At 37.8% G+C, this 15,957-nt stretch overlaps 1 protein-coding gene across 2 annotated transcripts in view; it reads right to left on the bottom strand.

Moving 5' to 3' along the window:
• Positions 1-15,957, bottom strand: part of ATP10A (ATPase phospholipid transporting 10A (putative)) — a 323,794-nt gene that overhangs the window by 204,549 nt on the left and 103,288 nt on the right. For both annotated transcript variants that reach the window (XR_014174818.1, XM_081946012.1), the window contains exon 7: positions 8,353-8,605. Coding sequence is in view for 1 of the 2 variants with exons in the window: in XM_081946012.1 (XP_081802138.1) it covers positions 8,353-8,605 (253 nt within the window). In the remaining variant the exon portion in view is untranslated. The remainder of the gene's footprint in view (positions 1-8,352; positions 8,606-15,957) is intronic.

A 15,957-nucleotide genomic window follows, 5' to 3' on the forward strand; every position in this document is an offset into this window, starting at 1 on the left:
GGCATTTGAAGAACGCAAGTCTTAAAGCTGTCAAGTTACAAGATCCTTGCACCCCTAACCCTTTAGGAACCCCCCCCCCGGGGTATTCAAACTTGACAGCTTTAAGACTTGTGGACTTCAGCTCCCAGAATTCCTCCTCTCGGTCTTCATCTTGATGATGTGCGGACGGGCGGGGGGAGGGAGCTGGAACTAGTTCTAAACGGCACTGTAGATTTGTGGAACCTCTTCTATAGAAGAGGTTAGAACTGGCAGGAACCCACCCCTGGTTGGAAGCCACTAATGTTACTGATACCAAAGTAGGATTCTTGCTATCATGAAGAGAATGATATTTCCCACCCTGATGATGTTCCTTTAAAAACAAATATTTAAAAATTGGGCTGTCCTCCCAGGCTTTGGAGTGGGGTGTTTGTTTGCAGAATCCTCTTGGTGTTGTTTTTTGCCCAAAGAAGTGTGTTTATCCTGATGTATGGGATTTTCTTGTTTTCTTTTCTATTTTTAAATACACACCACTAATTCTGAGCTTGAATGGTCTTCAAAACTTATATTGCAAGTAAATAAATCAAAAAGTTGTACTTCAACTTTCAAAGCTGTGGGTTCTCCAAGACTGGAGGTTTTTTAAGAAGAGATTGGACAACAATTTGTCTGAAATGGTGTAAGGTTTCCTGCCAGAGCAGGGGGGTGGACTACAACACCTCCAAGGTCCCTTCCAATTCTGTTATCCTGAAACATAAGAGAGCAAAATGTCTTAAACAGACCACAGTAATAATGGGATTTTTATCACTGGTTGTTATATATCAGTACTGAGACTCTGCCATGGGCTAAATTTAGGATATATTTGAGTTACAAACGTAAGCCAGAAGCCAAGAATAGACTGGGGACTGATAGGCCTAAGACAGTAGTGGGTTCCGGGTCCCGTTGCAACCGGTATGCTGCAACGGAGCCAGGCGTCCACCATGTGCATACACGCAGCACCGCATGCGTACCCACTGCCTGCGATGCTCCAGCTACTTGGTGGAGTGTCGCGCAGGCGCCGTACGCTCCGTGCGCGTGAGCAAATGCCCTGGTCGGCTCAAATACAGGTAAGGAGAGCGGGTGGGCCCTCTGAAGCACCGTACCGGCACCTGGTGCTCCCAGCAGGCACCGGTATGCCTGTACCAGGGCGTACTGGTCGTATCCCACCACTGGCCTAAGATTCAGAGTTAAGGGAGGGGACCTCAGGAAGATCATTCAAGGAGAGCTGCTTGTAGCAACAGATTATATCAAGAATGGGAATATGTGGCTTAGTGGATGTTCCTGAACAACCATCATCATCAGCCAACAGTGAGGGATGCTGGAAGGTATAGTTCACTTAAATCCAGACCAGATCAGATGACCATCCCTGTTTCCAATTTCATTGTCATCCCACTTCAGCTGCATGGGGAACTGTCCTGATGAGTAATGAACACAAATATTTTCTGCATCATCCATATTTGTTTTATGATATTATACTGAAGGGAGAATGAACAATTAGGACATTACTGCATAACACAGATGGGTTTTAATTGAGCATCAAGTTAAAATGACTAATTGAGTAAAATAATTAGTTGTTTAATTCAGTACACAGCTTCCCCCATTTCCTGGCTCAATGTGACAAGGCTATTTCATTTGGAAATAGCTCATAAAACCTAGTAGAACCCATGAGAAAAATATCTTTGCAGTGTACTTCTTCCTAAGCTAAGTGGTATCATCTTGCAGTTTTATTTGCACGTAATCAAGAGTAAAAATAAGTCTGTAGGGATTATTGAAAATAAACAGTGCATAAGGAAAAGGTAGAAACTTTGTCAAATATTTTGTATACAGGATACTAAATTAAAATTAGCAATAAACAGGAAATGGTAGATTGTAGGTCACTATAAACTAAACTCCAAATAGCTATGAATAATTAGTTTGAAAAACATCACCAAACACTCTTATAAAAGTTCATTAGGGACTAAAATAGCCTCAAGTCTGCTAGTTATCTATTTTTGGATTGACAAACCAAGTAGGCAGAGTGTTGTTAGAATCTTCTCATCCAGATACTTGGAAATCTAATTTTGTCAATTATTGTGTAGCTCAAAGTGTTCCAGATAGCATTTGCGTTAATTTCATTCATCTTGAGACATGCCAAAGTTTTATATTAATCTTATACAAGTTAGAACTTGGTAGCAACAGTTAGAACTTAATTGTTGGGTATGGGTAAGCCTGCCTAAAAGTAAGTGCATCTTATTTGCAGAAACAAGACACATACTAGGCCAGAGATGTCAAACGTAAGGCCTGGGGGCCAGATTTGGCCTGCGGGATGCTTAGATCTGGCCCATGGGGCTGCCCTGAAAACAGCAAAGGAGCGGCCTGCGGTGCCTTTGTCAGTGAAAACGGAGCCTCATGTGGCTCTTCTGAGTTCTGTTTTCGGCAGAGAGTTGCAGGAGGCCAAAAATGGAACTCGGGAGCCCATTTTCGCAGGCAGATCACTCGGTCTGCCATAGGTGCCCCGGACATGAGTGACGTTGAGCTGGCCATACCCACCCCAGGCCCCCAAGGTCAAACACAATGTTGATGCGGCCCCCAATGAAATCAAGGTTGACACCCCTCTACTAGGCGATATTGTAGTTAAGATAAAGGAGATAAAGAGCCTTTAGCATCAAGGCTGCCATTATTAACAAACATAAGAAGATGGATTTGTACATCACAGAAAATAAAAATTTTAACTATGTTGAATAATCTACTATGGCTGGTTCACACACTGTAAACCCTGGGATGCAAGCCACAATGTCTAGATTCACACACTGCATAAAGCCTAACCTAATCCAGTTCAGCCCAATTCAGCATGGTTTAACAATCTGTGGAAACCATTGACCAATAATGTTACAGAAAGATGGAATTAAAATAGGCTTATTGAATGCTTCAATTCTTTGATTTGTTTGACTATCTTCATGGGGAACAGCCAGGACAGATGGAAGTCACAAGGGAAGTTAAAAGGGAAATAAATATATCAGAATTGGCTTTCAAGAACTTTCCATTAACCAGAAGCTAATAACTAACTAGAGTTAAATTAAAGAGTTTCAAATCCAGGTCCTTTTCTGTGAATCAGAACTGAATTCAGTGTCAGCTTATAGTTAGGTATCCATTTTACTAATTGGGAGAAAACTATTTTGTCATTGTTAATAACAGTTCCATAATGTTAATGGTATACATGTACCAGTAAATAGATAGATTCTGTTCACTCCAGATGCAAAAAACAGAAGAAAATACTGAACAGAGAAGACAAAGACCATAACAGGTAAACTATTTCCTTTCCAATATTGTGTTCTGATTAGTCTTTATATTTTCCCTTGTGTTACTTGAACATTGGCTGATTATTTACTCGCCATTTACAACCAGTTGCTCCTATTCAACTATCCTTACACTCATGTGATGAGATTATCTTTTATTTTGGGGGGACTACCTTACCTCTATCCCTCGTGTACTAGAGGGCAAGTGTTGATATGAGAAATTTGCTATAATTGCAGCTTTTCTGCATCCTTTAGTTCTTGATTTGCAAAGAGCCTACCTGCATTCAGGCTCCTTGCTACATTTGTCTGCTACAGAGGGAGAAGCTAATTAGCACATCTTGACTCTCCCTTTCATTATATAAAGGGAAGAACTTCTGATTATATTATAATTAAAATTTCCATGTTGATCTCTGTAATTAAGTAGACCAGGAAGAAAGAAAAGGCAAGTAAGGTTTCCAGCTGCCTGACAAAACTGCGCAAACTGTACAAAAAGGAAACTGTGCATGCTGTATAATTGAAATGACTGAATACCGATTTCTTTATTACCAGCAAATTGACATAAGACTGAAAGGGCATCAAAATGCAAATACGTGTGAATATAATCAATGTAAAGTTTGACACTATGATGGATAACTATGCAGGAGCGCCTATCCCTTGAGGGACGATGGTTGAAACATATGATTGTGACTTTACCTGTGTGATCAAAGCCCTGCATCTTTGTGCTGTTGTGGTCTTGACTAGTTTAAACCTCCTTTATTCTTCCTCGCTTATTGTAAGCAACACACTTCACAACAAACAAGCACTTCTTTTTAGGCATATAACCCTCCTAAAGACTCGCATCACGTGAGATCTGTGACTGAATTCTCCCTTAACATTTAAAAACAGCTATTACATTATTGTGATGGTGCTATAGTGTTGACTCAGAGCTGTGTCTCTGGAAGAAAATGCAGGCATAATACAGACATCTGTTTCCTTAACTAACATTTTCAAAGACTCTGTGGGACAGTTTCTTTTGGAAAAAAGAGGGAAGCAAACGTTTCCTACAACCATGGCCTTGTGTGTATTATTTATTTTATTTATTCGATTTATCAGTCGCACCCTCTCCACGAAGGGACTCGGGGCGACGTACAATCAAATATATAGGCGTGTGGCATGGAGGAGGTAAATACATCAACATTAACAATTCAAATAGAAATAAAAGCCACAAAGTTAAGTGTAGTTACAAACTTTCTGGTTTGTAACTTGGTAACCCAGACATCGCTTTCTCGAGTCAATAATAACTAGCCTTTATGGAACATGTCAGGACTTTTCTGTTATGTAGCATAGCAGCCTTCTATAGACTTCTCTTGCCTGTGTCAAGATGAGTAAGCAGTACAATACCAGAATACTGATGCCAGCTGGGAATCCTAGGAATTGCAGTCTAAAATTTCTAAATAGCATGCTTGAGAAAGGCTGCTTTAGGTACCTAATAATCAGAAGGCTGCTCAAAAGCATGGTTGCTTCTACTTTGTGGTTGACCTCATTTTTATTTTTTGTGCCTTTGAATCAATTTTTGGCTCCTAGCAACTGCATGGACTAGACACTGCAGTATTCTTTGCAAGGTTTTTCGGAAGTGGTTTGCCATTGCTTCCTTCCTTGGGCTGAAAGATAGAGTGACTTGCCCTAGGTCAACCAGCTGGCTTTGTGCCTAAAGTGGCTCAACAGTTTCCCAGTTTCTATCCTGATGTCTTAACCACTACACCATATGTGTAGCACCTATGTTGGCTAGCAACACAAATATGAACTTATTTATTTATTTGCAAATGAGAACAAAGTGAACTCAATTTTTGGTGCAGTATCTTTTCTTAGAATAAAAAACAACCTTATCGTGGATGAATGAGATTTTTAAGAAATGATGAAAGGCCACCCAATTTGCATTGTAAGGCATTCTACTTGGGACAGCACGTTCTCTCTTCTTCTACCACAAATATTTTTTTCTGAAACATCTGCCATCTATGGAAGGTGGGATTGTTGCCAATGTCAATATTCTTTACCTTGACTTCTCATGCTCTTGGACTTCTCCCATACAGAAGCTTCTTTATTAAGAGCAAAATATCAAATTGCATCTTTCAAAACCACAAAAGGTACCTATTGAATAAAACTCATGAGAAGACTGCTTCTGCAGAACTGAAGAGAGGACTACTGTGGACATGCATGTGTTTATATGTGTTAATAGGGAGGGATATTAACTTTGGCTTGGATTCTCAAAGAGGTTAATTGATTTAAGAAAGCTCACGGAAAGAGTATTCCTGTCCTTATTCACCACTAGAACCGGTGATAGAAAAAAGGCAGCGTGGTGAAATCTTGGGAGCTACTAGGGATAAGAAAATCCTCACTGAAATTTATGTTTGCTTCCTTGCTTCTTAATTTATAAAGTTGCCTATATTGCATTTGCTACTTTGAGTGGCAAACACAAGATTAAAAACAAGACATAAAATTAATAATAATATATAAAAATATATAAACACAGTAATAGCACAATATCATCCCAGGACAATCTAATGCAATCCTATAACAAGTCACAATAATGGGCTCACCCAGCAGTCAAACACCATGCCTATATTGAATTAGGCAGGAGTCTGCCTGCACCTTTTTTAAAATACTATCTCATTTTCTGGAATTAATGAATGGTTCAGCCCTCTTTGTTTATATAACAGTTGTAGCAAATTTCCCCCAAGTCTCCTTGATAACAGGTAACATCCTCTAGGTAACATCCAGGTCTTTAAGGAACTTTGAAATGCAAGTAGGTTTGGGTTAAATGAAATACATAGGGCCTATGATGCAAGCTTAGAAAAGATTCTGTAAGACAGTCCTGAATGCTTTTTTAAAAATTAAATTAGTTATATGCTAGTTATATTGTGACAACACATTATTAAAACATTTGTTGATAATTAACTGGAGGTAAGATTGAGCTGTGTCATTTTAAATGGTTTGGAAATAAGCTTTGAAAAAATTAACATGAGATTTTGAGGGGCAATTTCATTGCTCATTTAGCCTCCTGTAAAATGGAGCAGGCAAACCTGCACAGAATTCATTGAGTCTATACAGAGGGAAAGTCCAAGGAGATTTTGTTTTGTTTTGTTAGGCCTCCAGGCTATTTTTAAGTAACATCAGAACCCTGCACACAACTATAAAATAAACCAAGACTATTTTTGGTGGTGCATTTATTTCTCTTTCTTAGTCACATTAATTAAGATCTAAAATAGATAAGTTGAAATATCTGGAATCAACAAATATTCCCAAATAAGAGGGGAAAATGGCATAACGTTCAGTCCTACTCTTTCTGCTAATATTAGAGCATCACTCTGCCCTGAATCAGCACCATCTTCACCAACAGTGATGTACCCCTCAACTGAAAGAGTTATGTATTACTAGCTTAGTGCAACATGTGAACCCTTTAAGTCAGCAGTGTTACATTATTTTTGATGGTGTTGGTGTCAACTCTTAGAAACCACATAGTTTTTCCCAGAAGAAACTGTCCCCAACATAGGTTCTATGGGCCTTCCAATGGTATACCCAACTGCTGATGTAATTGTGTCCATCTATCTTGGTGGTGTCCATAATTTTCTTCCTTTTCCTAGCACTTTTCCCAGCAACATTATGCAAAGCTAGGTATTTGCATAATATGGCTGAAAGGATAATCTGAGTTTGGCCATCCATGCCTCAAGTAAGAACATTGGATTGAACTGTTTGATGATCAATTTGTGGTTTTTTGGCTATCCAAGCTATTCTCAGGAATCTTTTTCGACACCAAAATCCTGCTTCAACTAGGTTTCCTAAGTCATGTAGTCTAAGTATATTTTCCTCCTTAATATTTTCAACTTCAGATTTTGATTCCCAATCAAAATGCACATTTTGTTTTAAAGTTTCATCCATTTCAATTTGAAGATAATCATAAAACTCAACAACTCCTCTTCTTCTGCATTGGTATTTGGAACATAAATTTGGATAATTGTCATGTTAAAGGGCTGCTTCTAAATCATTGCATTATAACCAAAGCAATGTTCTTGCCTCACCCTTAATTATGAAAAACCCATTCCTTGTTTACTTTTCATACTCTTAGTACTAAACAGTGTGATCTTCTGATTAAAAATATCCAGTTCCAGTTCATCTCAGGTCATGGAGGCCTACAAGGTCAATGTGTAGTTGATTCATTTTTCACTGTGCTTGAGCTTTCCCATGTTCACATTTCTTACATTCCATGTTCCCACTATTATTCTCTGTTTGCAACTTCAGTTTTTCTTTTCCTGCATGGCATCATCAGCAACATGACTTCTCAAAGGCTTTAATCTTGGCACATCATAAACATACCGCATTAGTACACTGAAAAATCCTTGAGTAGCAATGTGAGTGTCATCTGACTTGAGGGGCCCATCGTCCATCTCTATATAATCATCATATGTTTTCTTGTTAATAGTAGTTTAGTATTGCCTTCTTCTGTGTAGCATGAAATTATTCCTTTGCTATTATCATTAAAGTGATCTTCCACTTCCAGCATTTTCCTATCACTGCTGCCAATTATAGGTGCCTGTTTCTTTATCTGGGCAATTGGGAAACTTTTACAGTTTTACAGAATTAGGTATTGTTGGCACGCACTCCCAACTTTTTTTTTTTACACAACTCTCCCAGGAAGAGCCTATACAGCAGAAAATGAAGAGGGTGGTTGGGTGGGTGGTATGTGTCTTAGATTATTATTGATTACTTTCCACAATTTTAATAAAAGTGTCTTGCCCATCCTCTATTAGCTTAGGTCCTTTTAGCTAAAGATGTCACAAATGAAAACTATAATCATACATATGAAAAGCAGGGAAACTGTCCTCAAGCAAACAAACACTGAGACTTACCCTTGAAATCATTTGCATGAGGCTGATTTCAAACTGGGCTTTATTTTTATATGCTATTTTCTTAAAACCATCTTTACAATTTTCCATGCTGATTGTTTACACATCTAAAACCAGGCACTTGATTTTTATGATGAATACAAATCCATGCGGGTTAAAATTAAATGAAAAGTTATTACACCTACCATTAGCATCATGGGAATATTCTATGCCAGAAACTGTACACCTCCGGAAAACCATTTTATTCTCAGTGAGGGTTCCAGTCTTGTCAGAAAATATATATTGAATCTGCCCTAAATCTTCTGTGATATTCAAAGCTCGACACTGTAGCTGAAAGTCGGTCTCTTCATCAAATAAATCTTTATCTTGATGAATAAAATAAACCTGGCATATTTTAACAATTTCAATCGAGACATATAAGGAAATTGGAATGAGAACCTGCAACGCATAAAAATAGAGAGTCATTAACAGAAGAAACAACGAAGGTGGAAGAAAAGATGCATAATTGAATCAACTGGTTATGAATAGTGCAATATCGTACTGTACCTTTTTTTGGAACTTATATATTCTGACTTAAAGCCAGTATTGTAAAGTTATTAGAGTGTCTGCAAAGGTTTACTGTGACAGATTAGGAAAGCATATGGAGCAGCTGCAGAGATGATATCCATAATTAGGTCTGGTGGTATTATTATCAAAAGCTTCAAAAGAAGTAAATACTTTCAGGGTAATAAGATGAGCTTGAAAGAAGCTAGGGAAAGAAGGAAAAGATTGTAGGGGTGGAGGGAGGGGGAGGGAGGAAAGAGAGACTGCAGTCAGAATCATGCCAGCATAAAAGAGCTTGCAAAAGAAAAAAAAAACATTAATTAATAGTCCTAACATTTTGTCGATAAGCACAACAGGTTTTCAAATGAGCTTTCCAGCATAACTTGAAACGAGGAACATAGCGTGGGTCTATGTGCAAAAGAAATTGCTTCAACAGTTGCTTTTGTGGAAATGAGCAACATGTTCTGTAATTACTAAGCAAAGTGTTATATTTTTTCCCCCAGATATTTTTTTAGTAGTTTTTCACATACTTTCTGAAACCTCATAAAAGCCTTGATTTGCAACAGAACATTACTTTCCTTCTAAGGTATGTTTAAAGTGGTCTACACAGCAGTCTCTTCTCCAAGTTTTTTCTACAACAACCCTGCAAAATAAAGTGGGCCCAGGAATGTGTTGGAAAAGTTCAGAACCTTTCAATGGTGTCAAATTCCCAGCTCAGCAAGGACCTGGAAAATCATGGTGGCTAGTAAAGTACCGTATTTTTTCGGAGTATAAGACACAGTGGAGTATAAGACGCACCAAGATTTTGAAGAGGCAAATTAAAAAAAATGTTTTTTGCACTCTGCAGACCGCCAAAAATGGCCTGCTTTTCACGAAAACGGGCCCGTTATTTTTTTCAAAAAAGGGCATGAATAGCCTTTAGGAGGCTTGTAGAGTGCTCCCGTGGGGTAGCCCTCCCAAAAACGAGCAAAAACAGCCTGTTTTTTTTGCAAAAACGAGCCCGTTTTTTGTCAAAAAAAGAGGCATGCATAGCCTTTAGGAGGCTTATAGATTGATTCTGGGGGCTGGGGGGGGGCTGTGTTTTGTTCATTTTTGCCCTTCCCAGCCCCCAGGAGCACTTTATAAGCCTCCTAAAGGCTCTGCATGGCCATTTTGGTGAACGGGGCGGGGTTTTGGGAGGCAAAAAATGCCGTATTCAGTGTATAAGACGCACCCAGATTTTCAGCCTCTTTTTTGAGGGAAAATGGTGGTTCTTATACTCCAAAAACTACGGGTAATCAGAAATGGATGAAATTCCAGCTAATGCCTTTGCTAGCCACCAAGACTCCCTGAGCACCCTGTGTCTTTAACAGCCCATGCATGCTAACCACTTGCCTCCTGAATATTTAATTATGTTTAATAATGTATTCGAAGTGCAGAGATCTGTAGAGATTTCTTAGTTTCTGCAAGATAATTATAACTACTGTAGTATAATTCTCCATCATGTACTGCCATTGCATTAACTACAAAGAAGAGCATGTAGAAGAGAGATTCTACATGCTGGTTTGAGTCTTTTTCTAAGAAACAAATAAATTGAAAGTTAATGTGACTTGACCAATTAATTGGTTAAACATGTAAATTATCTTGGAACCAACTGAGTCCATTGCATTCAACTCTCCAGCCTCAAAAGTAAGCTGATAAGGAAGCCTGGAACAGGACAAGTCAAGCAGTCCCAGGTTAACAATGTCCAATTTACAGACAGCTTGTACTTACGAACAGACAGCTATCGAAAGCTTTTTATATTAAACAATTAAGCTAAAGCAATGGTTCGAAATAATGAATTTGCACACTACTTTGTGATGTTCATGAAAACACTTCATAGCTTCAACAATTCATTGGCTTGAATACTATCCACCATTTTAAAGTGAATCATGTCAACACTATGTTGAGTATGTAATTTTGTATTTCTTTACTTATTAACCCTTGTAACCATGCCTCCGAAGCGTAAATCCGATGCAAGTGCTGATGATGCATCAAAGAAAAGGAAAATAATTTTGAAAATAAAGTGGAAATAATAAAGCAATCAGAGCAGCAGACAATAGCATTGGAGAAAGAAGTCTTGGACCTAAAAAGTCCAGAACTGAAAAAGTTTTTGAGGAAAGACTTAGCTGAAGCCTTTCATCTCATTGAAGCAGGAATGGTAAAGTTAGTAAGATTCACTGAGAGGTTCACTGCAGTTTACTACAGTTACTGAGGGCCCCAGCTATTCCGAGGCCATTTATGACCTCCCATGATGCCTATTTCCTCCCCCTTGGGAATGACCTCCCCCCAGACATTCGAACTACCACCGACCTCCGTTCCTTCCGGCAAAAGTTAAAGACTCACCTATTTCAATCAGCTGGCCTGGCACTTTCTTAGTTTTACCTCCCGGGGATTTATTTTATTTTAATTGGGTTTGGGGTTTTAATTGTGATGTTTTTAGGATTAGAATATATTTATTTCTTAGTACAGCTTATCTCCCCCTCCAAATGTATCTTAAATGTATTTTATTATTATGACCGATTTTATTTGTATTGACTGTACACCGCCCCGAGTCCCTTTCTGGGAGAGGGGTGGTCTAAAAATCTAAGAAATAAATAAAAAATAAATATTTCAAGAAAAGGTAAAATATATACTATATACTATATACCGAGACAAACAATTGACACACACACACACATATATATATATATGTGTGTGTGTGTGTGTGTGTGTGTGTATGGTGTATGTATGTATGTATGTATGTATGTATGTATGTATGTATGTATGTGTGTATGTATATATGTTGTATTTGTACTGATAAATAAATAAAGGGAGACTAGTATAGATCTATTTCGAGCTAATTAGCTCTCATCAGGTAGCCATACCCTTACTGGGATTTGAACCTGGGCTGTATTATATCTTAGGCAGGAGTCTTAGCCACTAAGTCACAGGCTCGCCTCCTTATCAGTTGAGCCAGGGAAATAGGTATGTAACACAAATACATATACATATAAATCCCAGTAAGGGTATGGCTAGCTGATGAGAGCTAATTAGCTCGAAATAGATCTATACTAGTCTCCCTTTATTTATTTATCAGTACAAATACAACATATATATATATATATATGTTGTATTTGTACTGATAAATATATATATATATATATATATATATAAATGGCTCTTTCTGTGTGTGTGTGTGTGTGTGTGTGTGTGTGTGTGTGTGTGTGTTCCAGCAGAACTTTGAAACGCGTCGAGCAATTTCAATCAAACTTGGTACACAGATGACTTACTCTCTGGAAACAAATACTGTGGAGGTAAGACACCCCAACACCCTTCGGGAGGGTGTTCTGTTAAGATACAGCCTGTTGTGCCTTAAAATAGCTTTTACTGTACTGCCTAAAAATGGCTTCTACTGTACAGCACAAAGGAGTTGCCATGGTAATGGCTTCACAGTACTCCACAAGGGAGCTCCCTCTGGGAAGGGGGAAAATCCACCATTAGAAATCACGCTTCTGGGGGCACATTTTTATCTAATTTAATTGTTGCCGACATCAGGGTTTAGGGAGAAGTTGCTCTTGCAGGCTTCACAGTACTCCACAAGGGGGCTCCCCCTGGTAAGGGGGAAAATCCAACATTAGAAATGATGTTTGGTCCAGACATTTTCCCCCTATAAATAAATACCCTGGCAATGCCCGGTTATCGGCTAGTTGATGCTAAATAAGAACTCTATGTACCTGTTCCACTTCCTACTTACCTACAAACTCAATTTAAAGACAGACTTAAGTACAGATCCTAACCCAGGACTGCCTGTAATCAAACAATGCTAAGATACCTTTATGCCCCATGCAAGTTTCAGCTCTTAATACAAGGGCATGGCAAAGAGGATATTCATTGACTGAAAACAAAGGCCAACAGTTTCTTTCATGAATTGTAAGCACTGTTTTGATGATGTACAGACTAAAAAAAGCTATAATAGCCAATTATACATTACCTAATTACCCCACATTTCCCTAACGCCTTTGTTCTTAGGAAAAGTAAGTCTAAACATTTGATAAGGATGAAAAATAATAATGCTTTAAGAAAGATTGAGAATATTTAGTCATAGTTACTAGATAAAGAAATTTGTGGGTTTTGAGGGTATCTGACAGCAGTTTACATGATAGTTGATCCATTACAATAGTGTTCAATATTCATGGTTACCTAGGATATATATTTCTTTCTTTTTTTGAAATTTTATTTATTTATTCTTGTAAAAATAAAATCATACAAACTTAATTTTAAACATATTGCCATCACCGCGCAAGAAATCATAGCGTTTAAATAACCAAACTTAACGTTACTGTCCTAATAGTAGGCCTAATATTTAACACCAACATTTACACTATATGCCGCCCATCTAGTCAGCGTACCTACTTCATCAATTCTTATTCGTCCTTTAATTTCTGATTAATATTATTTGCCAGTATCTGATTTAAACATATATTATTGCTTCAGTTGTTATTATTCGGTCGTTCCCGTACCCAATTATACCACCTCTTCCACTAGTTATAGAATTCTGAGTCCTTTTTTCCTTTAATTATATTTCTGCACCATTTTTGTTGCTAACTTTAGGTTTATATTGATACATTACCACATTGGCTTTTGTTATGGCCTCTGAAATTAATTACACAACTGAAATTTAGAAGAACATCTAGTGGATACATAGATAGATATGTCATTTCACTTAAAATCATATGGCCAACATCCTTAAAAGATGGGGGTTCCACTTTTGTTATATGTAAGATAAAAAGACTGCTGATAGCTAACTGATTGGCTTGCTAAGCATGATTGTCAAAATGTGAGCTGGTCATTTAAATTGGAAATGATCAGAGATTGGGAAGACCCTCTTAAAGGAAGAATGGACAGTAGTTTTTTAGGGAAGGAGAAGGTACTCTTTGCCAATGCCCAAATCGTACGGAATCACATAATCTTACAGATGGAGCTTTAGTATCAACACTTATCCATTTTAAGTCTTGCTATCTTGAAATGTAATTTGAAGCAAATATGTGCCTTTTCATTCAACAGCTATACAGTAATGCATATTCCGAGGTTAAGTGCAATCTTCAGTACCAACTGTTCAGAGGAATTCCTGTCCCAAATAGTCCTTTATTGTTCATTTTTTATTTAAATGTGTTACTCAAGAATCATAACTATTATTTCCCTATGCTACAGTATCTGATAATTATCGCTACTTATCTTGCACCATTTGGTCATTGTTGGGTATTGCAACTCTGAACAGCTGCTGATAAAACAAGAAAAATCAAAGCTATAGCTTTCTAACGAAAATCAGAAAAATGTCATAGACAAAAGGTTGTAGAGTGTAACAAAATGTTGTAGACAAAAGGTCTTCTGAATAAGTGAGCTTTTTAAGTACTTAGAAGGCACATGAAATATAAATAAAATTTTAGTGTAATCACAGAATTGTGGCCATTGTCTCTAGATTCTACTGGAGAAGACATGACCAACATTTCTTTGCTGCTTCAAAGGTTTTTGAAGCAAATATGCTATTGTAGCTGGCTATTGTGCCTATTCATAAGAAAGAACCAAAGAGTATCCATTTGCTCAAATGCCCATCATCCTTTTGGGTGTAATCACTAAGCTTTTATGCCAGATACCTGGACCAGATATTACACAACAGGCTAAACTGCGGGAGAAAAAACCAATTAGAATGGAACAGGTGGGATTTCAGGCAGGGAGCTTGATGGTGGATCTCATTTTTATGTCGTACCATCCAATAAACACATTTTTTTTTGCAATAACACAATTCAATCTATAAAAATAAAACTCCTTTTTATATGCTCTTCCTTGATTTTAAACCTGCATTTAATTTGATATCTTGAACTTTATTATGGGAAAAGATCACAGAACACTACTATCAATAGGCATCTGGTGTTTTTAACCATTGCTCCAAGTGAGACCCCCCCCCCCCCACAAGGTGCTCAAAAAGAGTGTGCCAATTGCAAAAGAGGTGCATTATAGCCTGGCCTTGTCCATATTCTATATTAATGATATGGTAGGAGTCTTAGAATGCTTGGAAGTCCATGTTCCTAAAATCGCCAGTGCACGATGTCTCTACTCCTTTATGCCAATGATGTGGGGGTTATCTCTGATACGTTGATTGAAGAGCATTGAAGGCTATTACTCACTTCTGTGAGTTCCAAAAATTGATCATAAACTGCCAGAAGTCCAAATAAATGGCATTTCTAGCAGCTGAAACAGCACAGAGCGATTGTGGGTGGAAATAGCATAAAATCACTCTCTCATTCTTTCAATGCCTTAGAACAATATTTTATGCCACGAGATCCAGGAAAAGTCATTACAAATACATCAAGCAAGCAGCATCTAAATGACTATCTTAATTTTTTTTAAGCTAGAGGATGGTTTTTTTAAAAAAAAAAATCTGTGGCCCTTAAATTTTTTGAGGCCAAAACCCCATTCCAGATTTTGTATAGCACTTTGTTTTTAAGGAACATCCCAAGAGGTTCTAAAGCCTAAATTTCTCAGCTCCATCCTCTCTGCTTCTAAAAGAATCCCCGAGGCAGTTCTCAGACTTCAGGCAGGATTTCTTTGATTTGGATAAAGAGGGCTGAAAGCTTCATAATGCAGTACTGGCCGAAATTAAATTTTCCTCATTGGGCCTGGTATTATTGGTTCTAGCACAGTGTTTCTCAACCTTGATGACTTTAGATCCTGTGGACTTCAACTCTCAGAAAGTCCACAGGACTTAAAGTCGCCAAGGTTGAGAAACACTAGTAGATTATTATTTTTCACTGTGGGCTTCATAAGGGCAAAATAAATTAAATCCCATTGGATTAGACAAAGATTATCTTACTTCTGTTGGCTATGATCAGGCTAAAAGGATTATCTATCACAGGCCATAGGACATGTGGGACATACACCCTGAAGCTGAAATTGGCTCCTTAATACAGAAGCTTATAATACATATTGGTAAGAATATATGGGAAACAGTAAAACTACCCAAGCACATTAATCTCCCTCTAGTGTAAGAATTTCTTTTGATTCAGGAATACTCTCAAACCTTTTAAATGGTAGATATAAATAACATTCCCGTGTCTAAACATGTATGCTTGTGATTTTGGAAGGGTTAAAACTACCAAGTGTGTACTTCTCTTCTGAATTTTTTATAGAGATTATTGTGGATTTTATTTAGCATTTGTTTTGATTCCCTGGGAGACAGGAAGAGTTTT

Source organism: Natrix helvetica (assembly GCF_964273705.1).
Source record: "Natrix helvetica genome assembly, chromosome: 3".
Taxonomy (NCBI): domain Eukaryota; kingdom Metazoa; phylum Chordata; class Lepidosauria; order Squamata; family Natricidae; genus Natrix; species Natrix helvetica.